This window comes from Haematobia irritans, chromosome 5 (genome assembly GCF_050003625.1).
Source record: "Haematobia irritans isolate KBUSLIRL chromosome 5, ASM5000362v1, whole genome shotgun sequence".
Lineage (NCBI taxonomy): Eukaryota > Metazoa > Arthropoda > Insecta > Diptera > Muscidae > Haematobia > Haematobia irritans.
The window spans coordinates 24,580,116-24,608,092 of NC_134401.1; the positions used below are offsets into that span (position 1 = coordinate 24,580,116).

Consider the following 27,977-nt stretch of genomic DNA (forward strand, 5'->3'; position numbering starts at 1 on the left):
AAATCTGGAGATCGGTTTATATGGGGGCTATATAAAATTATGAACCGATATGGACCAATTTTTGAATGGTTGCTGGATACCAAATACTAACACCACGTACCAAGTTTCAACCGAACCGGATGAATTTTGCTCCTCCAAGAGGCTCCGGAGTTCAAATATGGGGATCGGTTTATATGGGGGCTATATATAATTATGGACCGATATGGACCAATTTTTGAATGGTTGTTAGATACCATATACTAACACCACGTACAAAATTTCAACGGGATCGGATGATTTTTGCTCCTCCTACCTACGAAGAAGTGGTCAAATATGGCCTATTTGCAATACCATCCGACCTACATCAATAACAACTACTTATGCCAAGTTTCAAGTCGATAGCTTGTTTCGTTCGGAAGTTAGCGTGATTCCAACAGATGGACGGACGGACATGCTTATGTTAGATCGACTCAGAATTTCACCATGACTAAGAATATATATGCTTTATGGGGTCTTAGAACAATATTTCGATGTGTTACAAACGGAATGACAAAGTTAATATACTCCCATGCTATGGTGGAGGGTATAAAAATGGAAGATCAATGTTGGTGAACTTGCGATTCAACTCATGAAGCTCTCGAGGAAATATGGCATTGAAACCAGACTTGCCTAGGCCATGTTTTATAGCATTTCATCGAATTTTATAGCTAGCCACCATGGTGCAATGATTAGCATGCCCGCCTTGCAACACAAGGTCGTGGGTTCGATTCCTGCTTTGACCGATCACCAACAAGTTTTTCAGCGATGGATTATCCCACCTCAGTAATGTTGGTGACATTTCTGAGTGTTTCAAAGCTTCTCTATGTGGTTTCACTGCAATGTGGAACGCCGTTCGAAATCGGCTATAATAAGGAGGTCCCTTGTCATTGAGCTTAACATGGAATCGGCCAGCACTCAGTGATAAGAGAGAAGTTCACCACTGTGGTATCTTATTGGACTGAATAGCCTACGTAACCAACAGCTGGCCACAACAATAAATATTCCCCGTACTAGTTAAATTTCCGAATAGTATGCACAACTTAGCTTCTAAATCTCCCTATGATGGTCAGTTTTATAAGGCTTCCAACATCTGTACTCAGAGTTCCTCATAAGCTGAAAATTTTCATTGTTCATCCAAAGCTGGCACATTTTGACTTCCTTATCTTAGTCCTTAGAGGTATTTGCTTACCAAACCGATGTGCGATGTTTTGTTCGAGACATCAGATGTCTCCGCAAGATATCAGATGTTCCCGCAAGTAGAATACCCAAGTCCATATGTTTAAAGTCTCTGTACTTAAAAGTACAGATAATCGAGAAAACTTATATCACGACCAGAGAATAAATCAGTGCAAATTTGATCTTTCCGTAAACATTTATGGAAGTCAAATCTGGAAAAATCGCTCGATAGATTCAGAATTTTAATAAAATATTGGTTTTTGGCTCTCAATGTCTCAAGAGTATGACACAATTGGACTAAGCGGATTGATGAAATACTCTTCAAACATTAAATGATATAGACCGTACTATCGATTTCATGAACTTTTCTGAGTTTTAACGGGTGATACGGTCAATATAAATTTGACGTATTTCTTTTAATTTTGCATTTAAAAAATCTGAACACTCCTCATTTTGAAGGTGTGTGTGTGTGTAGAATGTTGCTCCTATTTTGATTTTGGAATTCACTCTTCAGATGTCAAAATGCCGTCCAAGCAAGAAGAGCAGCGTATCAAAATTTTGCTCGCGCATCGCGAAAGTCCGAGCTACTCGCACGCAAAGCTGGCACAATCGCTAAAAGTTGCCAAATCAACCGTTACAAATGTAATTAAAGTGTTTGGGGAACGTTTGTCGACAGCCAGGAAGTCTGGATAGGGGTGAAATCGAAAACCGGAAGCCGCTGAGACGACAAAGAGAGTTGCCGGTAGTTTCAAGCGAAACCCTAACCTCTCTCTCTGAGATGCCGCAAATAAGCTGGGTGTATCGTCTACAACCGTGCATCGAGCCAAAAAACGAGCCGGACTATCGACTTACACGAAGGTAGTGACTCCAAATCGCGATGATAAAAAAAATACGACGGCCAAAGCGCGATCCCGGAGGCTGTACACGACGATGCTGACGAAGTTTGACTACGTGGTAACGGACGACGAAACCTACGTCAAAGCCGACTACAAGCAGCTTCCGGGACAGGAGTTTTATACGGCAAAAGGAAGGGGAAAGGTATCAGATATTTTCAAGCACATAAAACTGTCAAAGTTCGCAAAGAAATATCTGGTTTGGCAAGCCATCTGTACCTGTGGCTTGAAAAGCTGCATTTTCATAGCTTCCGGGACTGTCAACCAAGAAATTTACGTGAAAGAGTGTTTGAATAAACGTCTGCTGCCTTTCCTGAAGAAACACGGTTGTTCCGTACTGTTTTGGCCGGATTTGGCATCTTGCCATTACGGTAAAAAGGCCATGGAGTGGTACGCCGCCAACAACGTGCAGGTGGTTCCCAAGGACAAGAACCCTCCCAACACGCCAGAGCTCCGCCCAATTGAGAAATACTGGGCTATTGTCAAGCGCAACCTAAAGAAGACCAAAAAAACTGCTAAGGACGAGCAGCAGTTCAAGGCAAACTGGCTTTCTGCGGCGAAGAAGGTGGACAAGGTGGCTGTACAAAATCTGATGGCAGGTGTCAAGCGTGAGGCCCGTCAATTCGGATTTGGAAAAGCGAAAGCCTAACTGAATATTTTTCCTGAATTTTATACTAATTGAACATGAAAAAGAAATTTAATTTGATTTTTTAAATAAACGATTTCACCGATTTACACGCGTTTTCCCTTGACCAAATTTTGACCGTATCACCCTTTATGTGTTTCTTTTTCGTTTCTTATAGCTCTTAAAAAATCACCCTCTACTTTGGTTGTGGACGAATATATGTAGAAGAATTTTGTACGCAGTCCATTGTGGATTGTTTTCCCACGAAACATTGGTGCAAATTAGCTATAACAGAACTGGTACAGTGTTCCAGTTTCTCGCAATTTTTAAATTTCTTTATAATTAATTGATTTCTATACTCTCTTAACATTAAAATCTTATTGGATTTAAACATTTACTGAAATACAATGATGAGAATAATATACACCCAGAGAAGGAATATGATCACCTCAAACATGTTATTTTTGTATTTTGTTATTTATGTTATTTTTGGGTGGTGACCATGTAACATGGTTTTCCCAACCATGTTATTTTCTTGGAAATCATGTATCTGATTTCGGCAAGCAGGTTATATTTGACGAGAAAATAACATTTTAGTGACAAACATGTTACATGGTCACCATACAAAAATAACATTTTGCTCTTGAAACATGTTTGAGGTGATCATATTCCTTCTCTGCGTGTATGGTTCAAAAAAATTCCCAAAGATTTTCCTTTCCGGTGCGATTCGGATGCTCAAAATGAAACGGGGTCCTAAGAGTTTTTCCCAAACTGGTTCATGAGGACCTGTCTATGGGATAGTCCTAATAAGTTGTCCCACGACGTGTCCTTTGGAATGAATCCAAGTAAATGTATCACCTTAATGACAAACTCATGTTCAAGTGGCCAGGTCCTTACATACGTTTTGATCAGAACTGAGACTGGTCCATGCACACCGGGGTTGATCAATTTCCCTAGTGTTATTATATTTTCCTGAAAACAAACTTCACAAATATTATCATGACTACAACAACAAACTTTCTAGGGTGGAATTAAGCACCCCCAACTTTAGACATTCCTTACATTGTAAAAAAAAAATTCTCAAAATTACATCGCGTAAACAATTACATTTATATTGGATTGTAACAAATACCCTTTCCGGTAAAACTTTTGAATTCTTTATAGAAAACAAAAACAAATAACTACGATATTCCCCAAGAATCACGTAGGCCCTATGACAAGACAAAGCTTTGTTTTATTAGGGGACATTTATCCCTAAACCTTTCTATATTTTTGTCATAAAGATATAAAAATGATTGTTAAATCGATCAGTTGTGTAGAACATAGCGAGTCGTTAACTTACATTAGCCAAAAATAGTCGATCACAAAAAATAAAAACATGATTACTTGGAGTCTATTGATAATAGCAAACTTGGCTATTTACCAATGCCATTATGCCTTGGCCAATTTTGGAAATACTGGACTTAACACCATATATTCTTCTTCATCGGCATTTTTCAATTATGCACCTCTTTGTGGTGTTCTCAACAATGAATACAAAACATTTTTGAATGTCTATGAATTTATGGATGCCATACGTATGGGATCAGGTAATGGTCAATGATTAATTAAAATTTATTTATTATTAAAAAAATTTTATAAAATGTTATTTATGTTTTTTTTTTTTTTTAGATTACCAATTTTTCTGTGAAGGTCTTTGTCCCAATGTTTTGGTCAGATGTACTGGAATTCAACCTGTATGTGCATCCAATGGGAAATCCTTGAAATCTTTTGACAACATTTGTGCAATGTATGAGGAAATACCAAAAACCGAAACAGGTAATATTTGTTGTTTTTACTTATGCCATTAACCCCGATTTTCATGAAGCTCCGTTAGTGCTACGTTAGCTAACGAACTTTTGAACCGCATTATCAAAATATCTGTCATCTTGCGTATATATTCCATATGCCAGTTATGAGCTTAACTGAAACTGAAAAATTTTCAGTTAAAGTTGACCGGAGAGAAAATATTTGCAATTTAATTTCTGTTAACTGGCAGTTAAAGCCTAACGGAGCTACATGAAAATAGCCGTAATAAATATAAAAAAAAAAAAAAAACAAATAATTAATTTTGTTTATGGTTCTTAGTTTGGTTTGAAGTGCCAGCAAGTGCTTGCCCTATTACAGCTACTACTACAACTCCCACAACAACAACTACTACTGCACCAACAACAACAACGACCACTACTACTCCAACAACTACTACTCCAACAACTACTACACCAACAACTACTACACCAACCACTACTACACCAACCACTACTACACCAACCACTACTACTCCAACAACAACCATAGAAACAACTACTCCAACAACTACAACTCCAACAACTACAACTCCAACAACTACAGCTCCAACAACTACTACTCCAACAAATACTACTCCTGAAACAATAGAAACTACAACATCAACAACTACTACTACCCCAACAACAACTACTACTACCCCAACGACAACAACTACCACACCAACGACAACAACTACCACTACTCCAACAACTACTACTACAACAACTACTACTGCCCCAGCCCTTGGATCAGGCTCTGGAAATTCTCGAGCTCGTCTCATAAGAGAGTTATTCAGATTAATTTGCATTCGAGCTAATGTACCCCAAGGCTCTCTATTGTCGGTACGTACAAATACCCTGTGGTATTTGTGCAAACGAACATTTGGCATGTAAGCAATAGAAGAACTCAACAAACAAAAAATCTCCAAAAAAAGAATTTTACTCAAAATTAGCAGCAAATAAAAATTAATAATTTTAAGGACAAAATTCTTTAATCCATTCCCTGCCATTGTACTCGCTTGAGTACAGAAAATTGGCAACATATAATATCACAGAACTTTGTTTATAAATGAAATTAGGCAGCGTTTCTTTTTGTTTTTGTTTTTTGTTTTTTTGTTTTGTTTTTTATGTTTTATATTTTTTTCTATTTTTTTAACTGAAATTAAATGTAAATATATAAATAAATGTAAATTTGTGTAATGTGTTAATGTAGTGAAATTTTAAATAAAATAAAGTTTATAAACTTTGCTTCAAAAATGTTCTTTTTTTTTAATTAATTTTAGGGCTCTAAACTTATAAATTTTCGTCTTTCCGTGAAATTCTGTATGTCTTTGAACTAAGGAAAAATTTCCCTAATGTAAAGGAAAACATTTTTGATTTAAATATATCGTCCTTAAATTATGTGATATATTGAATCTTTAAATTTAAGATAAAAGCTTTTCAAAAATAGGCTAAGACTTATTTTAAGGATTATGTATAAAATGTTTTTGGAATTAAGACAGACTTTTTATACCCTCCACCATAGGATGGGGGTATATTAATTTTGTCATTCCGTTTGTAACACATCGAAGTATTGCTCTAAGATCCCATAAAGTACCCAGCAAAAAAAGAGCTTCCAAAAAAGTAGTTTGGATCCCCAATCTGTGATCCGGAAGTAGTGCAAACTTGGATCATCTCCAATGAATTTTACATGGGCTTGTCATAGGATGGAAGTACTCCCTTTTTGGATCCTTTGCATTGCTCTCGAAGTTGTGCCCCGGAAGTTAATTTGAATGAAGAAATTTAAAAAGCGAAAAAAAATTTTTTTCAACCAATTTCACTTTTTTTTTCATCCATATGTTTTATTACACTATTATTTTCCTATTATCTAATTTTTACAATTTGAAAAACTTTTTCGCTCCGACCAGGGATTGAACCTGGGTTTACTGGCACCATAACAGAACGCCTTAGCACACTCAGCCACCAACGCCACTGAATATAAAGCGTCGTAAGGTCAATTCAAATGTTTGTGATATGATCGTAATACGACACCAAGGAATAACATTCTAATTGCTTCTCGAGATGTTCTTTATTAGTATGAACAAAAAAATAAGAAACGCAGGTTCAAATGTCACCAGCAGCAATTTGTTTATCAAATATTTTTCTAAAAAAATATTTTTTTATGTTATGTATCGTTTTTATTTTTTATTTTCGGCATATATTTTCGTATAAATATATTTTTATACCCTCCACCATAGGATGGGGGGTATATTAACTTTGTCATTCCGTTTGTAACACATCGAAATATTGCTCTAAGACCCTATAAAGTAAAGGGTGATTCTTTTGAGGTTAGGATTTTCATGCATTAGTATTTGACAGATCACGTGGGATTTCAGACATGGTGTCAAAGAGAAAGATGCTCAGTATGCTTTGACATTTCATCATGAATAGACTTATTAACGAGCAACGCTTGCAAATCATTGAATTTTATTACCAAAATCAGTGGCAGAAAATCCGCTTTTTTATCGACAAATTTTGTTCAGCGATGAGGCTCATTTCTGGTTGAATGGCTACGTAAATAAGCAAAATTGCCGCATTTGGAGTGAAGAGCAACCAGAAGCCGTTCAAGAACTGCCCATGCATCCCGAAAAATGCACTGTTTGGTGTGGTTTGTACGCTGGTGGAATCATTGGACCGTATTTTTTCAAAGATGCTGTTGGACGCAACGTTACGGTGAATGGCGATCGCTATCGTTCGATGCTAACAAACTTTTTGTTGCCAAAAATGGAAGAACTGAACTTGGTTGACATGTGGTTTCAACAAGATGGCGCTACATGCCACACAGCTCGCGATTCTATGGCCATTTTGAGGGAAAACTTCGGAGAACAATTCATCTCAAGAAATGGACCGGTAAGTTGGCCACCAAGATCATGCGATTTGACGCCTTTAGACTATTTTTTGTGGGGCTACGTCAAGTCTAAAGTCTACAGAAATAAGCCAGCAACTATTCCAGCTTTGGAAGACAACATTTCCGAAGAAATTCGGGCTATTCCGGCCGAAATGCTCGAAAAAGTTGCCCAAAATTGGACTTTCCGAATGGACCACCTAAGACGCAGCCGCGGTCAACATTTAAATGAAATTATCTTCAAAAAGTAAATGTCATGGACCAATCTAACGTTTCAAATAAAGAACCGATGAGATTTTGCAAATTGTATGCGTTTTTTTAAAAAAAAAAAAGTTATCAAGCTCTTAATAAATCACCCTTTATATATATTCTGGGTCGTGGTGAAATTCTGAGTCGATCTGAGCATGTCCGTCCGTCCGTCCGTCTGTTGAAATCACGCTAACTTCCGAACGAAACAAGCTATCGACTTGAAACTTGGCACAAGTAGTTGTTATTGATGTAGGTCGGATGGTATTGCAAATGGGCCATATCGGTCCACTTTTACGTATAGCCCCCATATAAACGGACCCCCAAATTTGGCTTGTCGATCCTCTAAGAGAAGCAAATTTCATCCGATCCGGCTGAAATTTGGTACATGGTGTTAGTATAAGGTCTCTAACAACCATGCAAAAATTGGTCCACATCGGTCCATAATTATATATAGCCCCCATATAAACGGACCCCCAAATTTGGCTTGTGAGGCCTCTAAGAGAAGCAAATTTCATCCGATCCGGCTGAAATTTGGTACATGGTGTTAGTATATGGTCTCTAACAACCATGCAAAAATTGGTCCACATCGGTCCATAATTATATATAGCCCCCATATAAACCGATCCCCCGATTTGGCTTGCGAGGCCTCTAAGAGAAGCAAATTTTATCCGATCCGGCTGAAATTTGGTACATGGTGTTAGTGTATGGTCCCTAACAACCATGCAAAAATTGGTCCACATCGGTCCATAATTATATATAGCCCCCATATAAACCGATCCCCCGATTTGGCTTGCGAGGCCTCTAAGAGAAGCGAATTTCATCCCATCTGGCTGAAATTTGGTACATGGTGGTAGTATATGGTCTCTAACAACCGTGCAAAAATTGGTCCACATCGGTAGATAATTATATATAGCCCCCATATAAACCGATCACCAGATTTGACCTCCGGACCCTCTTGGAAGACCAAAATTAATCTGATTCTGTTGAAATTTGGTACGTGGTGGTAGTATATGATATTTAACAACCATGCCAAAAGTGGTCCATATCAGTCCATAATCATATATAGCCCCCATATAAACCGATCCCGAGATTTGGTTCTGGAGCCTCTTGGAGGAGCAAATTTCATCCGAGTCAGTTGAAATTTGGGACATTGTGCTAGTATATGGCCGTTAACAACCATGCCTAACTAGGTCCATATCGGTCTATAGTTATATATAGCCCTCAGATAAATCGATCTCCAATCACACAAAAATTGGTCCATATCAATAACTGTATATAGCCCCCATATAAGCGACCCCCATATTTCAATTCTGGCTCCCTACGTACCGTGCAAAAGTCCATATCGACTCGTAATTATTTGTAGACTTACCTACATATACTTTTTTTGTCTAGTGTATACCACGTATGGACTAACTCACAATTTAGAAAACGATTTAAGATAAGTAATTCGATTGTGGATGACAGTCTTTCGTAGAAGTTTCTACGCAATCCATGGTGGAGGGTACATAAGATTCGGCCTGGCCGAACTTACGGCCGTTTATACTTGTTTTCTATTAAAATCAATAAAAAAATTAAAACTTCTCGTAATTTGCAAACCCTTCTCAAAAGAACTTCCATGGAAGCGAAAAAGTCAAACGGCACAGGTTCAAATCCCAGCGGGGATGAAATTAATTTTTTTTTATTATTATTTTTTTACTTTTTTATGGATTTTCTATTTTTTTTAATTTTTTTATTAGTTTTCTATTATTTTGTAAAATTTAATTGTCCAAAATTTGCACTTAAAATAGCCTGATTGCGTTCTTTCTAATACTTGTCCACAAGGACTGCACCGGAAGTAGAAAAAAATCATTGGGGGATCCCAAGATGCGCTTTAGAAGAAATGTTTGTGTACATGTCCAAAAGGACTGCATCGGAAGTGGAAAAAAATCATTGGGGGATCCCGCGTTGCACTTTGGAAGAAATGTTTGTGGACTTGTCCAAAAGGACTGCATCGGATGTTGGAAAAACTCGATGGGGGATTCTGGGATGGGCTTTAAAAGAAATGTTTGTGGAACAACTTCCAATTTTTTATGCTGGGTATATATTAGAGGTGTGCATCGAATAACTTTTCACTACATGTATGCAATTCGCTGTCGAATATAGTACATACACTGTCTTTCTCTCGGAGCGCAAGTAGTGAAGTGAAGAGAACACTTGCTTGTCAAATACCACCAAGTACTTATCCGAAACAATATGTGTTCCGAAAAAAAGGAACATTAAAAATGCAGGTACTTGAGAAAAAGTACAACATGTATTCTCTTCACTTCACGTGGTAAATACCACAAGTATTTCTCAGTTATGTACGAAGCAAAACTTTCCATTATTATTAATCATAAATATGTATGTATGTCACATATTTCATATATTTATGTATAACCGAAAACATATATTAAGGAGAGTAACTGTTTTTTGTATTTCTGAAACTGCACGTGGTACATGGAGTACTCTATGAAGTTTTGTTCTCGCAACATACTCGACGTGATCACTCAGAGTACACTTCAATAAGAGAGAAAGAGGAATATGTATTTGTTGCAGTGTTGCCAGGTGATTTTTGATTCTTCCCCCCAAATCGTAAGAAAAAAAACCCTAAATTGGTCTAGACTTTTTTCAAAAACCCCCAAAAAATTTAAGAATGTTAATAAGCCAAAAATGTGTCCCAAATTTCGTTAAAAAATCCTGCAGTGATACACTTTACAAATTAAATTTAACACAAATATATATACTGAAAGATTTTTTTTTTCTGAAGAACAAAATTTCTTTTGAAGTAAACAAAAATCAGTAGATAACGTCATTATACCACTATCCACAAATTCGGGTTTATTTGTCTAAAATTTCGTTCCTGAGGAAAGTAAGTTTTCTATGGGTATAATAATAAAATGTATATCAATATAAAGGGCAGACAAAACAATATAATTCAATGTATAAATCTTTCAAATCAAATTAATTAAAACAACGGCTTATAAAATATAAATAATAGAAATAAAAAATAAACAAAAATTAAAGTTCAGTAAATATATACATTATTTGCCAAAATTGTAGGCGTGAAATTATGAGACCAATAATTTAATGTTACAATACCATTTCTTAATTTGTTTTTAATTGTATCAAATATTAAAAATGCCCCTTCAACAGATGCGTTTAAAACAGAATGTCATTGCTTAACATACTTGCTTGTATTTAAGAACATGAGTTGACTTCCCTCATTTTCTTTTTCAAAATTCATGCCAGAATTGTTCTAAATTTTGTTGAGAATTGCTCCACTTTATAGGGTCTAAAATAATTTTTTACCCCCAAAAATCCCCCCAAATAAATGTTACCCCCAAAAATCCCCCTAAACGTGTAAAAAACACCCTAAATTTGGGGGGAAAACCCCCAACCTGGCAACACTGATTTGTTGGTAGTGAAGACATCAGAGTAGCAACAAGAAGTTATTCGTGGCTTTCGGTGTTCATCAAAATGTGTACCAATTGTCTTGCGACTCTCTCAAATAGATGTACTCATGTAGCAAGTACACGTGTACTCTGCGTTTACAAATGGAAGCAGGCCTCTAGTATATATATTCTGGGTCGTAGTGAAATTCTGAGTCGATCTGAGCATGTCCGTCCATCTGTCCGTCTGTTGAAAGCACGCTAAGTTCCGAACGAAACAAGCTATCGACTTGAAAATTTGCTCAAGTAGTTGTTATTAATGTAGGTCGGATGGTATTGCAAATGGGTCGCATCGGTCCATAATTATATATAGCCCCCATATAAACGGATCCCCTGATTTGGCTTGCGGAGCCTATAAGAGAGACATATTTCATCCGATCCTGCTGAAATTTCGTACACGGTGTTAGTATAGGGTCTCTAACAACCGTGCAAAAATTGGTCCACATTGGTCCATAATTATATATAACCCCCATATCAACCGATCCCCAGATTTGACCTCCGGAGCCTCTAAGAGAAGCACATTTCATCCGGTCCGGCTGAAATTTGGTATATGGTGTCAGCATATGATCTCTAACAACCATGCCAAAATTGGTTCACATCGGCCCATAATTATATATAGCCCCCAAATAAACCGATCCCCCGATTTGGCTTGCGGAGCCTCTAAGAGTAGCAAATTCCATCCGATCCGGTTGAAATTGGGTACATGATGTAAGTATATGGTATCTAACAACTATGACAAAATTGGTCCACATCGGTCCATAATTATATATAGCCCCCATATCAACCGATCCCCCGATTTGGCTTGCGGAGCCTCTAAGAGTAGCAAATTTCATCCGCTCCGGTTGAAATTTGGTACATGGTGTAAGTATATGGTATCTAACAACTATGCCAAAATTGGTCCACATCGGTGAATAATTATATATAGCCCCCAAATAAACCGATCTCCCCATTTGGCTTGCGGAGCCTCTAAGAGTAGCAAATTTCATCCGATCCGGTTGAAATTTGGTACATAGTGTTAGTATATGGTATCTAATGACCATGCAAAAATTGGTCGAAATCGGTCCATAATTGTATATAGCCCCCATATAAACCGATCCCCCGATTTGGCTTGCGGAGCCTCTAAGAGAAGCAAATTTCATCCGATCCGGCTAAAATTTGGTACATGGTGTTAGTATATGGTATCTAATGACCATGCAAAAATTGGTCGAAATCGGTCCATAATTGTATATAGCCCCCATATAAACCGATCCCCAGATTTGACCTCCGGTGCCTTTTGAAGAAGCAAAATTCATCCGATTCGGTTGAAATTTGGTATGTGGTGGTAGCATATGATATTTAACAACCATGCCAAAAGTGGTCCATATCGGTCCATAATCATATAGCCCCCATATAAACCGATCCCGAGACTTGGTTTTGGAGCCAATTTGCCTGAAATTTGAAATGAGGTATTTTATGACCATAAAGAGGTGTGTTCAAAATTTGCCTGAAATTGGAAATCTAGAGGTATTTTAGGACCACAAAGAGGTGTGCCGCAAATGGTGAGTATCGGTCCATGTTTTGATATAGCCCCCATATAGACCGATCTCCCGATTTTACTTCTTGGCTTTTAGAATCTGTAGATATTATTTAGTCTGCCTGAAATTAGAAATCTAGAGGTATTTTAGAACCATAAAGAAGTGTGCCGAAAATGGTGATTATCGGTCCATGTTTTGGTATAGCCCCCATATAGACCTATCTCCCGATATTACTTCTTGATCTTCTAGAATCCGTAGTTCTTATCCTATTTGCTTGAAATTGGAAATCTAGAGGTATTTGAGAACCATAAAGAGGTATGCGGAAAATGGTGATTATCGGTCCATGGTTTGGTATAGCCCCCATATACACCGATCTCCCGATTTTACTTCTTGGGCTTCTAGAAACCATAGTTTATATCCAATTTGCTTGAAAATCTGGAGTTTTTTAGAACTATAAATAGGTGTGCTGAATATATTGTGCATCGGTACCGGTTTTGATATAGTCCCCTTAAAAACCGACCCTCCAATTTGGGATCTAGATTCTACAACCGCCATATAGACCGATATAGAAGGCACACTGATCATGAAAAGTGCCTAAAACTGAATGTAAAATTTCAGGTAAAATTTTTAAATGTATCTTCGGTAAACGTACTGTTTGAACTGATCTAGATTTGGGATCTAGATTCTACAACCGCCATATAGACCGATATAGAAGGCACACTGATCATGAAAAGTGCCTAAAACTGAATGTAAAATTTCAGGTAAAATTTTTAAATGTATCTTCGGTAAACGTACTGTTTGAACTGATCTGCTTGGGAGATTATTCGTCATAAAGTCCCCTGAAATTCTATATATTATCAAGTAAGCCGCTACGACGAAGAATTTTCAAAGGAAACTATTATATTTGATTCATGGTGGTGGGTACTTAAGATTCGGCCCGACCGAACTTACTGCTGTATATACTTGTTTTTGTGAAAACTTACAAAATCCATTGTCGTAACATATACCAGGTGTATAGGTTACAAAATACAAAATGTTAATGTTATTACTATTCTCACGTTCCACAAACGAAAATTAATATACATCTAAAAATATACGTATGTTTATTGTGTTAAATAAGCTGCTAAACATAACACTCGATTCTGAATTTCCGTTTATTACTCATTCACATTTTAATATATATCTTTTGTTTAGCATATATATAAATATGAATGAATGAATTTAAAATAATGAATAAATTTAATATCCATTGGGGCCCATAGTCACTATGAGAACTCTGTCAGTAATTGTAATAGTCTTGGCGACCTTAAGGTTAAATCAGGCCAATTTCAACGATTACTATCCTCGCTATGATACATACTATCCTGTATATTCCTATTATCCATCATATTCCAGTTCATCATCGTATGCATATTCAAATGTAGGCTACAATTCTTGCTCCTGTAGCCAAGAGTTCATAGCTCGAGATGGTGAAGTAGAACGTAAGTGTCAATTTTAGAATTTTCTTGGAATAAATTGTATGGTATTGCTATCAAAACTGAAACCCGTTTTTTTTTCGTTACAGATTATGCTATGTGTTGTCGAGGCCATTGTCCTAAACACCTGCCAAGTTGCTCCGATACATATGCTGATATTATGGGTGAAAAGAATTATGCCAAAGTCTCAAGTAAGTATTAATATTACAGCCACGATTATAAGCGTGGAAAGCCCTCTGTGGTAAGGGCTTAGACCCGTCCAGAAAATGTTTAGCCCCACAGGATTTGAAAACCTATTTACAATTTACCAATGTATTGCATTACTGAATCGTAGATAGCTATAGCCCGCTGGTGTGGAATTAATGGAATGTGTCTCAACCTTAGCAAATGCAAGAAGATGACCTTCTTCAGGTCCAATGATTTATTGACGGAATACTATATTGACAACGTTGAATTAGAGGACGTTCAACTCTCTTATGATTTAGGTGTGTTATTTGATAGCAGACTGAAGTTCGATTCTCAAGTGTTTCGAGGGCTATGGCCACACTGGGTTTCATTAAGGAATTTAATGATCCATACCTATCGCAATGTATCTACATTTCACTTGTCCTTCCAATCCTGGAATATGCGTCTGTCGTTATATCTCCCAGTTATCAATGTTATATTGATAGAATAGAATCCGTTCAGAAGAGATTTCTACTTTTTGCGTTTCGTGGTTTAGGTTGGGCTGATCCTATGAATCTCCCTCCTTATGCCAATCGCTTGAAATTGATTGATTTGGCGACTGGAGCGGAGACGTATAGGGTTTGATGTTGTTTTCATTAAACGGTGCTACGGTCAAAATTTGGTCAATATAAACTTGACGTATTTCTTTCAATTTTGCATTTAAAAAACCTGAACACCCCTCATTTTGAAGGTGTGTGTGTGTGTAGAATGTTGCTCCTATTTTGATTTTGGAATTCACTCTTCAGTTATCAAAATGCCGTCCAAGCAAGAAGAGCAGCGTATCAAAATTTTGCTCCGCATCGCGAAAATCCGAGCTACTCGCACGCAAAGTTGGCAAAATCGCTAAAAGTTGCCAAATCAACCGTTACAAATGTAATTAAAGTGTTTGGGGAACGTTTGTCGACAGCCAGGAAGTCTGGATCGGGGGGAAATCGAAAACCGCAAGCCGTTGAGACGACAAAGAGAGTTGCCGGTAGTTTCAAGCGAAACCCTAACCTCTCTTTCCGAGATGCCGCAAATAAGCTGGGTGTATCGTCTACAACCATGCATCGAGCCAAAAAACGAGCCGGACTATCGACTTACAAGAAGGTAGTGACTCCAAATCGCGATGATAAACAAAATACGACGGCCAAAGCGCGATCCCGGAGGCTGTACACGACGATGCTGACGAAGTTTGACTGCGTGGTAATGGACGACGAAACCTACGTCAAAGCCGGCTACAAGCAGCTTCCGGGATAGGAGTTTTATACGGCAAAAGGAAGGGGAAAGGTAGCAGATATTTTCAAGCACATAAAACTGTCAAAGTTCGCAAAGAAATATCTGGTTTGGCAAGCCATCTGTACCTGTGGCTTGAAAAGCAGCATTTTCATAGCTTCCGGGACTGTCAACCAAGAAATTTACGTGAAAGAGTGTTTGAATAAACGTCTGCTGTCTTTCTTGAAGAAACACGGTTGTTCCGTACTGTTTTGGCCGGATTTGGCATCTTGCCATTACGGTAAAAAGGCCATGGAGTGGTACGCCGCCAACAACGTGCAGGTGGTTCCCAAGGACAAGAACCCTCCCAACACGCCAGAGCTCCGCCCAATTGAAAAATACTGGGCTATTGTCAAGCGGAACCTAAAGAAGACCAAAAAAACTGCTAACGACGAGCAGCAGTTCAAGGCAAACTGGTTTTCTGCGGTGAAGAAGGTGGACAAGGTGGCTGTACAAAATCTGATGGCAGGTGTCAAGCGTGAGGCCCGGCACTTCAGATTTGGAAAAGCGAAAGCCTAACTGAATATTTTTCCTGAATTTTATACTAATTGAACTTGAAAAAGAGTTTTAATTTGATTTTTTAAATAAACTATTTCACCGATTTACACGCGTTTTCCCTTGACCAAATTTTGACCGTATCACCCTATAGAGTAGAATCCGTTCAGAAGAGATTTCTACTTTTTGCGTTACGTGGTTTAGGTTGGGCTGATCCTTTGAATCTCCCTCCTTATGCCAATCGCTTGAAATTGATTGATTTGCCGACACTGGAGCGGAGACGTGTTTGATGTTGTTTTCATTATTAGACTCTTGAAAGGTGAAATTAACTCAGAACAATTAATTAGTAAACTTGACATTAATGTGCCTTCACGTGTCACACGACAATATTTTCCATTAAAACTACCCGTCTGTAGAAATAATTACGAGGAACACAGTTCCTTTTATCGGCTCTGTAAACATTATAATGAATTTAGCAACGTACTCGTATTTGATTTATCTGATCCGACACATACTGTTAAACGGGTGTTGCTACACGACGCCCCCCTCCAAACATTCTGAGAGTCTTAGGATGATTGATCATTGGAATGACTATTTTAAAACTCCGACTGATGTTAAATTATGGATTAATTATAATCATGAGTATTTTTTTACTCTTTAGTTATTCAAAAATGTGACGTTCTCACTTTTATAACTCATTTTGTAGAATATTTTCTTAATCACTCAAGATTGAGTGATGAAACTCATTAAAGAATATATTCTTAATCATTTTTGTTTCAATATGCTGATTTGCATATGCGCGACGCCTAAAAGAATTATTAAAAAGTCGTACTTATTATTGATTTTATTTCCGAGTTAGTTTATAAAAAGCGATCGTCAAACGAGCACATATAGAAGTCATTAACGACTAACTTACGCGACGGCAGTAGAAAAAAGCTAACGCTCATCAAACAAGCATACATGTAATTGATAAATCATCGTTTGTTGTTTGCTTTGGTTTGACAATTTGTATTTCTAAGAAATAGAATACATACATATTTTTTCAGTTGAAAAAAATATGCTAACACAATAAGACCATATAATATATAATGCATTTTACGGACATGAAACACAACAATAATTACCATATTTTTCTTTAAGTTTTTTTTTTTCTTATTTTATATGAAATAATACAAAATATTAGATAATATAAAAATTAAAAAAGAAAACATTGCATCTAAAGATTCATAAGCGGAATGCAAAATCAATCACAAAAATGATTATTTAATGAGTCATAGATACGAATCATTTTGAGGGTACACTTTCTTTATACAAAATACTCATATTTGATTCCTAAATGTATATATGAAAGGAGTGCCAAATCAATCACAAAAACGATTATTTAAAGACTCACTGAGGCAAATCGTTTTGAGGGCACACTTTCTTTATGCAGAATACTCATATTTGACTCCAAAATGATATCATATATGATTGATTTAATCAGTTGGAAGAATCATTTGTGAGTCAAATGTGATTGCAAATGTTTGAAGGGCCATCATCGAACACCACTTTAAGCTTTGCCATGAAACTTCGTTATAATTCTACCGAAGTCTTTTTTCCTCGTACCTTGGAAAAATTGGCTATCTACTGGCTATCTTATTTTATATGAAATAATACAAAATATTAGATAATATAAAAATTAAAAAAGAAAACATTGCATCTAAAGATTCATAAGCGGAATGCAAAATCAATCACAAAAATGATTATTTAATGAGTCATAGATACGAATCATTTTGAGGGTACACTTTCTTTATACAAAATACTCATATTTGATTCCTAAATGTATATATGAAAGGAGTGCCAAATCAATCACAAAAACGATTATTTAAAGACTCACTGAGGCAAATCGTTTTGAGGGCACACTTTCTTTATGCAGAATACTCATATTTGACTCCAAAATGATATCATATATGATTGATTTAATCAGTTGGAAGAATCATTTGTGAGTCAAATGTGATTGCAAATGTTTGAAGGGCCATCATCGAACACCACTTTAAGCTTTGCCATGAAACTTCGTTATAATTCTACCGAAGTCTTTTTTCCTCGTACCTTGGAAAAATTGGCTATCTACTGCTCTTCCTTCCACTGTTCCTTCCTTCCAAGTTATTCCTGTTAACCTATCTCGTCTGTCAGCAAATTGCTCCTGCCACTACCGTTCTATTATTTTCTTCTATTTACTGTTTTCTGATTGTCGTCTCACCGATTGCTGTAATCTGATCGCTTCAATTGTTCCTGTCACCGGCTTACATTTTATGTTCCTGTTTGTGACTATCCCTTTATTATACCAACGTACACCAGTTTTTTTATACACTTCACCACTACTGTGGTACAGGGTATAATAAGTTTGTGCATTTGTATGTAACGCCAAGAAGGAAAAGTCTGAGACCCATCGTTTAGTATACCGATCATCTTAGAATTAAATTCTGAGTCAATTTACCGATGTCCGTCTGTCTGTCTGTATATGTAATTTTGTGCACAAAGTACAGGTCGCAATTTAAGTCCGATCGTCCTCAAATTTGGCACAGTGTTCTACTTTGGCTCAAAGACAATCGCTATTGATTTTGATCGGTTCAGATTTAGATATAGCTGCCATATATATTTATCACCGATCTGGTCATAATTGACGTATTTATCAACGCATTTTCTTAAAATTTCGCAACGTCGAATATTTGGGGGCTCTCGCAAAATATACTAAATATCAGCCAAATCGGTTCAGATTTGGATATAGCTCCCATATATATCTTTCGTACGATTTGCACTTATATAGCCTCAAAACCTAGAGTTTTGTCCTCATTTGCTTGAAATTTTGCACAAGGAGTACGTTTAATAGTATCGTTAATTGTGCCAAATTTAGTTGAAATCGGTTCAGATTGAGATATAGCTCCCATATATATCTTTCGCCCGATATGGACTTATAAGGCCTCAAATGCCTGAGTTTTGCCCCCATTTGCTTGAAATTTTGCACAAGCAGTACGTTTAATAGTATTGTTAAGTTTGCTAAATTTAGTTAAAATCGGTTCTGATTTAGATATAGCTCCCATATATATCTTTCGTCAGATTTGGGCTAATATGGCCACAGAGGCAAAAGTTTTACTCTGATTTACGTGAAATTTTGCAAAGGGAGTAGAACTAACATAGTAACTATGCATGTGAAATTTTATTAAAATCGGATGAGATTTCGATATAGATTCCATATATATGTTTTTCCGATTTAGGCCAAAATGGCCAAAATACCCACATTTTCCTTATAAAATCGCCACTGCTAAGTCGAAAACTTGTAAAAAGGACTCAAATTTTCCTATTTCTCTAATACACATCTATCGACCGATAAATCATATATACGCTTTTGCGAAGTTGCCTCAAAATTGGTTCAAATTTAAATGTTTCCCAAATTTTTTTAGTAATATTGTGCTTCATCCCAGGGCATAAGCCGATTTAAATTTTAGTTCTAGAGATTTTGTAAAAGTACAAAAAATTGTCTCCAAACCGGCTATCTTAAATAAATTTAAATAAATTTTTATACCCTCCACCATAGGATGGGGGGTATATTAACTTTGTCATTCCGTTTGTAACACATCGAAATATTGCTCTAAGACCCCATAAAGTATATATATTCTGGGTCGTGGTGAAATTCTGAGTCGATCTGAGCATGTCCGTCCGTCCGTCTGTTGAAATCACGCTAACTTCCGAACGAAACAAGCTATCGACTTGAAACTTGGCACAAGTAGTTGTTATTGATGTAGGTCGGATGGGATTGCAAATGGGCCATATCGGTCCACTTTTTCGTATAGCCCCCATATAAACGGACCCCCAAATTTGGCTTGCGAAGCCTCTAAGAGAAGCAAATTTCATCCGATCCGGCTGAAATTTGGTACATGGTGTTAGTATACGGTCTCTAACAACTATGCAAAAATTGGTCCACATCGGTCCATAATTATAGATAGCCCCCATATAAACCGATCCCCCGATTTGGCTTGCAGAGCCTCTAAGAGAAACAATTTTCATCCGATCAGGCTGAAATTTGGTACATGGTGTTAGTATATGGTCTCTAACAACCATGCAAAAATTAGTTCACATCGGTCCATAATTATAGATAGCCCCCATATAAACCGATCCCCCGATTTGGCTTGCAGAGCCTCTAAGAGAAACAATTTCCATCCGATCCGGCTGAAATTTGGTACATGGTGTTAGTATATGGTCTCTAACAACCATGCAAAAATTGGTTCACATCGGTCCATAATTATATATAGCCCCCATATAAACCGATCCCCCGATTTGGCTTGCGGAGCTTCTAAGAGAAGCAAATTTCATCCGATCCGGCCGAAATTTGGTACATGGTGTTAGTATATGGTCTCTAACAACCATGCAAAAATTGGTCCATATCGGTCCATAATTATATAGAGCCCCCATATAAACCGATCACCAGATTTGACCTCCGGAGCCTCTTATAAGACCAAAATTCATCTGATTCAGTTGAAATTTGGTACGTGATGTTAATATATGGTCTCTAACAACCATGCAAAAATTGGTCCATATCGGTCCATAATTATATATAGGCCCCATATAAACCGATCCCCAGACTTGACCTCCGGAGCACCTTGGAAGAGCAAAATTCTTCCCATTCGGTTGAAATTTGGTACGTGATGTTAGTATAGGGTATCCAACAACCATGCAGGAATTGGTTCCTATCAGTCCATAATAATATATAGCTCCCATATAAACCGATCCCCAGATTTGACTTCCGGTGCCTTTTGGAGAAGCAAAATTCATCCGATCTGGTTGAAATTTGGTACGTGGTGGTGTGGTATTTAATATTTGGTACGTGGCATGTGATATTTAACAGCCACGTGAGTTGACATTTGTGGATGACAGTCTTTCGTAGAAGTTTCTACGCAATCCATGGTGGAGGGTACATAAGCTTCGGCCTGGCCGAACTTACGGCCGTATATACTTGTTTTTATATGGGAATATAAACCTTTATGAAGGAGTTGTAATTATTTTAACTCTAACGTAACTATATAAACTTATTGTATTCAAAAATTTACCTTCGAACTGACTTACCATAGCTGAATAAATAAATAAAATATACCAATTTCCTTTCTAAATCTCTCTCTCTTTGTAGGTACTGTCATAATTTCTATGGATCAATATACCGTATTGCAATCAAAGACAAAATCGTCAACAAAAACCAAAGCCAATATCAAAATAACAACGACAGAAGCCCCACCAACGACTAAAACTCCAGTCTCTACGAAGACGACAACCGAAAGTAATACCATACCTCCAATTGTGGGTGCACCAGCCGCATCATATTCAAGAGTGATAGATATTCGAGATACAAGTGCTCAAGAAAAAGCCTTCAGGAAAAATCAACATTAATAAAAAAAATCGACGAAATATTTCAATGACCTAAAATTTTTATAAACCTTATCATCGAAATAAAAATAAATACACTGCCAAAAAAAAGTTTTAAAAATGTCCAAATTAAAGTTGGTAGAATAGTAAATCGATGTTACTGATATCTGTATAAGAATAATTACTTAAGCGTAACCTTAGACTTGAAAGGGAGGACCCAAAACGCTTCAAGATGTTGGCCTCCAAATGGGGCCTGCATCCTTAGACGATAAACAAAATAGGGAAATGCTAACATAAATGAGGTCTTAATCTTGAACTGAGGCAATGATAACCACGTTAACCACGAAATGGTGCCTGAAACCGGAACATACAAATACTGGTACCACATCCTATGCCAGTGTCCATCATTATCCTTTAGAAGAAACAAGATAATGGGTTCCTTTTTCTTTCAGCCTTTCACCGATCTGCGGGAGTGTAGTTTAAGGAACATTAGGGCCTCTGGTTGGATGTTTAAAACAACTTTTACTAAGCCAGATATAAGGAAGTTCTTGAGCTACTTTAAAGGAGACCACTTCAGGAAGAAGAAGTTGGGAAAATTACCCTGAGGAATAACAATGAACTTCTAAGGGTCTATGTGGACAGCAATTTGATCCAAGAATTGTTGCCATCCTCTACAATCTAACCTAACAGTAACCCCACATTATTATTAAGTTTGGCCGTATCGAATCTTAAAAAGCCAACCAACCATGAATCAAGTAAAACAGTTTCCTTTTAAAACTCTTCGTCGTAGCGGGTTACTTGCAAAGATATAGAATTTCAGGGGGGATTTCATGACAGATACTCTCCCAAGCAAATCAGTTCAAATAGTAAGCTTCGCGAATTTAAATTAAAAAGTTTGAACATATGGAGACTACATCAGATTTGGGATTTATAAGAACCATTTTTGTTTGAGTTCTATAGGTATCATAAACTTCTGGTCTCCCTTTCACATGATTTGAAATCTAACTTCCACAGATTTTTATCCGAATAACTCCATTTAGCACGAAAGCTCCAATAAAACTTGCAATTTTTATACCCTCCACTGAGTGAGCCTGAGTCGATCTAAGCATGTCCGTCCGTCCGTCCGTCCGTCCGTCTGTTTAAAGCACGATAACTTCCGAACGAAACAAGCTATCGACTTGAAACTTGGCACAAGTAGTTGTTATCGATGTAAGTCGGATGGAATTGCAAATGAACCATATTGAACCACTTTTACGTATAGCCCCCATATAAACCGACCCCAGATTTGGCTTGCGGAGCCTCTTAGAGAAGCAAATTACATCTGATCCGGTTGAAATTTGGTACGTGTTAGAATTTGGCCTCTAACAACCATGCAAAAATTGGTCCATATCGGTCCATAATTATATATAGCTCCCATATAAACCGATCCCCAGATTTGACCTCCGGAATCTCTTGGAGATTGAAATTTGGTACGAGGTGTTAACATATGGTCTCTAACAACCATGCAAAAATTGGTCCATATCGGTCTATAGTTATATATAGTAACATAGATCCCCAATCACATAAAAATTGGTCCATATCGCCAAAAATAATCTACCAAAATTTTAATTCTATAGAAAATTTTGTCAAATTTTATTTCTATTGAAAATTTTGTCAAAATTTTATTTCTATAGAATTTTTTAAAAATTTTATTTGTACAGAAAATTTTGTCATAATTTTATTTCTATAGAAAATTTTGTCAAAATTTTATTTCTTTAGAAAATTTTGTCAAAATTTTATATCTATAGAAAATTTTGTCACAATTTTATTTCTATAGAAAATTTTGTCAAAATTATATTTTTATAAAAAAAATATTTAATACTTTATTTCTATAGAAATTTTTTAATTTTTTGTTTCTATAGAAAATTTTGTCAAAATTTATTTCAAAATTTCATTTCTATAGAAAATTTTGTTAAAATTTTATTTCTATAGAAAATTTTGTCAAAATGTTATTTCTATAGAAAATTTTGTCAAAATTTTATTTCTATAGAAAATGTTGTCAAAATTTTTTTTCTATAGAAAATTGTGTCAAAATTTTATTTCTATTCAAAATTTTGTCATGATTTCATTTCTATAGAAAAATTTGACAAAATTTTATTTTTATAAAAAAAATATTTAATACTTTATTTCTATAGAAAATTTTTAATTTTTTGTTTCTATAGAAAATTTTGTCAAAATTTATTTCAAAATTTCATTTCTATAGAAAATTTTGTCAAAATTTTATTTCTATAGAAAATTTTGTCAAAATGTTATTTCTATAGAAAATTTTGTCAAAATTTTATTTCTATAGAAAATGTTGTCAAAATTTTTTTTCTATAGAAAATTGTGTCAAAATTTTATTTCTATTCAAAATTTTGTCATGATTTCATTTCTATAGAAAAATTTGACAAAATTTTATTTTTATAAAAAAAATATTTAATACTTTATTTCTATAGAAAATTTTTAATTTTTTGTTTCTATAGAAAATTTTGTCAAAATTTATTTCAAAATTTCATTTCTATAGAAAATTTTGTCATAATTTTATTTCTATAGAAAATTTTGTCAAAATTTTATTTCTATAGAAAATTGTGTCAAAATTTTATTTCTATACAAAATTTTGTCAAAATTTTATTTCTATAGAAAATTTTGTCAAAATTATATTTTTATAAAAAAAATATTTAATACTTTATTTCTATAGGAAATTTTTAATTTTTTTTCTATAGAAAATTTTGTCAAATTTTAATTACTATAGAAAATTTTGTCAAAATTTTATTTCTATAAAAAATTTTGTCAAAATTTTATTTCTATAAAAAATTTTGTCAAAATTTTATTTCTATAGAAAATTTTGTGAAAATTTTATTTCTATAGAAAATTGTGTCAAAATTTTATTTCTATAGAAAATTTTGTTTCTTAAGAAAATTGTGTCAAAATTTTACTTCTGTACAAAATTTTGTCAAAATTTTATTTCTATGGAATGTTTTGTCAAAATTTTATTTCTATAGAAAATTTTGTCAAAATTTTATTTCTATAGAAAATTTTGTCAAAATTGTATTTCTATAGAAAATTTTGTCAAAATTTTATTTCGATAGAAAATTTTGTCAAAATTTTATTTCTATAGATAATTTTGTCAAACTTTTATTTCTATAAAAAATTTTGTCAAAATTATATTTCTATAAAAAATTTTGTCAAAATTTTATTTCTATAGAAAATTTTGTCAAAATTTTATTTCTATTTATTTCTATTTCTATTTTGTCAAAATTTTATTTCAGTAGAAAATTTTGTGTCTACACACAAAAATTTTTTTTCTGATTCAATCACGAAATTAATTGATCCAATTAATTTTTTAATTGAAATGTCTTCAATCACGAAAATGACAGTATCAATCACAGTTTTAATTGGGCATAGAAAAAATTCTTGATTAAAAAATTAATTGATTTCATTGCCAAATTTCAATTAATTTTTTAATTGATTCAATTAAAAATTTAATTGATGTTGATTGCAAAACTCAATTAATTTATTAATTAAAAAAAGGTAACTATTTTCAATTACATTCTGAATTGGCTTACAATTTTTATTTGGATTAACAATTGATTGATTGAAAAAAAATTTTAATTTTAAACTGACTTAGTCTTCCGAATTTGATTAAAAGTTAATTGTATCAATTAACTTTTTAATTAAAAATTTTAAAATGTTCAATCATTGACTTAATTAATTTAATGTTTCTATCTTGATTAAAAAGTTAATTGTACCAATTAATTTATTAATTGAAAAAAATTTCAACTTCAATTAACTTTTTAATTGGAAATATTTTGGTGATATTTTTTTCTGTGTATAGAAAATTGTTTCTATAGAAAATTTTGTCAAAATTTTATTTCTGTAGAAAATTTTGTCAAAATTTTGTCAAAATTTTATTTCTATAGAAAATTTTGTCAAAATTTTATTTCTATAGAAAATTTTGTCAAAATTTTATTTCTATAGAAAATTTTGTCAAAATTTTATTTCTATAGAAAATTTTGTCAAAATTTATTTCTATCGAAAATTTTGTCAACATTTTATTTCTATAAAAAATTTTGTCAAAATTTTATTTCTATAGAAAATTTTGTCAAAATTTTATTTTCATAGAAAATTTTGTCAAAATTTTATTTCTATAGAAAATTTTGTCAAAATTTTATTTCTATAGAAATTTATTAAAAATTTTATTTCTATAGAAAATTTTGTCAAAATTTTATTTCTATAGAAAATTTTGTCAAAATTTTATTTCTATAGAAAATGTTGTCAATTTTTTTTCTATAGAAAATTTTTTCCAAATTTTATTTCAATAGAAAATTGTGTCAAAATTTTATATCCATACACAATTTTGTCAAAATTTTATTTCTATAGAAAATTTTGTCAAAATTTATTTCAAAATTTCATTTCTATAGAAAATTTTGTCATAAATTTATTTCTATAGAAAATTTTGTCATAAATTTATTTCTATAGAAAATTTTGTAAAAATTTTATTTCTATAGAAAATTTTGTCAAAATTTTATTGATATAGAAAATTTTGTCAAAACTTTATTTCTATAGAAAATTTTGTCAAAATTTTATTTCTATAGAAAATGTTGTCAAAATTTTATTTCTATAGAAAATTTTGTCAAAATTTCTTTTTATATAAAATTTGATGAACATTTTATTTCTATAGACTCGAACCTGTGTTGTCTGCACCATACACATGAACAATTTTTATAGGAAATTTTAAAAATTTTTTTTGCTATAGAAAATTTTGTCTAAATTCCATTTCAATAGAAAAGTTTGTCAGAATTTCTTTTTTTATAAATTTTGTTTAACATTTTATTTCTATATACTCGAATCTGTGTTGTCTGCACCATATACATGAACAGTCGCCTTAACACATTGCACCACCGGCGGAGTTACCATAACAACGTCTAACGAGTATTTTAAGACTTTTCATGGCCAAAGAAAAACGAATGCCGTTCATGTTCAAATCGTGAACGCCCGAGGACGAAATCGTTAACATTCCGTATTGGACGTTTCCGTTTCATTTTGTCACCGTCCGTTCACAAGCATGGAGATTAATTTTTTTCTATTAGTGTAGTCTCTCTATATAAAAAAAGTTAATTCATATGTTTCCTTCTTAAAATGTGTGTCACATTTTTATTTTTTGTGTGCCACCTTTTACATATTGTTAGTGACACCTTTTGTGCCACCATTTAGAAAATCTCAATGGTAACGCTGCAGTCATCCAATTCTAGTGATGTTAGTTACCCTAGTGCCAAAGTCAATTGCGACCTTCATATATGCATTGCCAAAAATGTAATTAGTTTATATTATTAACACTCTCACGTATTTTACAAAATACCCATTTTCTTTACAATAGAAACACCTACGAATTAAACTCGATTATAAAATATATTATTCAATTTATATTACTTCATTAAACTACCATACCTATTAGAGCATATGGTTAAAATTATTTTATTTAGTATAAATATATAAATGAATTAAATTACAATCAATTTGAGTTTTTGTTAATAAAGTACATGGTCACTATGAGAAGTCTCTTAATAATAATATCCTTAGTTGGATTTAGTACAATTGAGGCCAATTATAATTATTACTATCCACGATATGGCCGTAAATATCCTGTATACTCATATAATCCATCATATTCAACATATACCAGTTCGTCATCATCATCCTCATCATATTTAAATAAAGCTTACAATAGTTGCTCCTGTCTCGAAAAGTCTATAGGTCGTCAGGGTGAAGTCGAATGTATGTTCTTGAATACCAATTTTTCTATTCGGGATATTACAACTGAAAAATTCTTTTATTGCAGATTACGCTATGTGCTGTAGAGGTAATTGTCCTGAACACTTGCCAACCCGCTTCGATAAATATACAGAAATAATTGGTGTAGATGAATATGGAAAAATATTCTGTAAGTAGTTTTGTATTCTATATCAATATTGTGATACTTGTATTTAAAATGAACGATAAAAATGTTTATACCATTCATTTTAAAATAATACCAATATGTTAAATTTAAAATTTTAAATAAATTCAAAAAAAAAAATCTACTAAAAACTGAATTGATTCAATTAATTTGATAATCAAACAAAAAAATCGGTCACAGCAAAATTAATTGATTTTTTTCAGTGCTCTCTAATAAATATTATTTTTATTTTATAGGTACTGTTGCACACCCAGCTTCGACGTCAAAGGCTGAAGCTTCAATTAAATCTAAAACAAACACCAAAGAAAATGCTACAAAAACTCAAACAACTGTGAAATCTACATCTACAACTACTGAGCAACCACCAAGTCTGGATGCTCCCCTCGCATTTTAAAAAGTGATATTTATCGAAATCAATATAATATAGTAATTGAAATCCAGAACACTAAACAAATAAATAAATATTTTTTATTGCAAAAAGAACGTTTCCTTTATTTATTATTATAAT

The 27,977-nt window shown here is 34.2% G+C and overlaps 4 protein-coding genes across 5 annotated transcripts in view; 3 read left to right on the plus strand and 1 right to left on the minus strand.

Annotated features, from left to right (window-relative positions):
- Window positions 1-27,977, minus strand: part of mwh (multiple wing hairs) — a 446,956-nt gene that overhangs the window by 301,944 nt on the left and 117,035 nt on the right. The window lies entirely within an intron of this gene.
- On the plus strand, window positions 4,022-5,795 carry LOC142237518 (uncharacterized). Its single transcript, XM_075308876.1, has 3 exons — window positions 4,022-4,301; window positions 4,384-4,530; window positions 4,840-5,795. The coding sequence occupies exons 1-3, from the start codon at window positions 4,091-4,093 to the stop codon at window positions 5,430-5,432; spliced, it is 951 nt and encodes a 316-aa protein (XP_075164991.1). The 5' UTR covers window positions 4,022-4,090; the 3' UTR covers window positions 5,433-5,795.
- Window positions 13,882-21,606, plus strand: LOC142237531 (uncharacterized). Its single transcript, XM_075308888.1, has 3 exons — window positions 13,882-14,133; window positions 14,217-14,318; window positions 21,263-21,606. The coding sequence occupies exons 1-3, from the start codon at window positions 13,920-13,922 to the stop codon at window positions 21,517-21,519; spliced, it is 573 nt and encodes a 190-aa protein (XP_075165003.1). The 5' UTR covers window positions 13,882-13,919; the 3' UTR covers window positions 21,520-21,606.
- LOC142237532 (uncharacterized) lies at window positions 27,030-27,952 on the plus strand. The gene is made up of 3 exons (XM_075308889.1): window positions 27,030-27,288; window positions 27,353-27,454; window positions 27,706-27,952. Exons 1-3 carry the CDS (start codon window positions 27,054-27,056, stop codon window positions 27,861-27,863), a joined length of 495 nt encoding a protein of 164 aa, XP_075165004.1. The 5' UTR covers window positions 27,030-27,053; the 3' UTR covers window positions 27,864-27,952.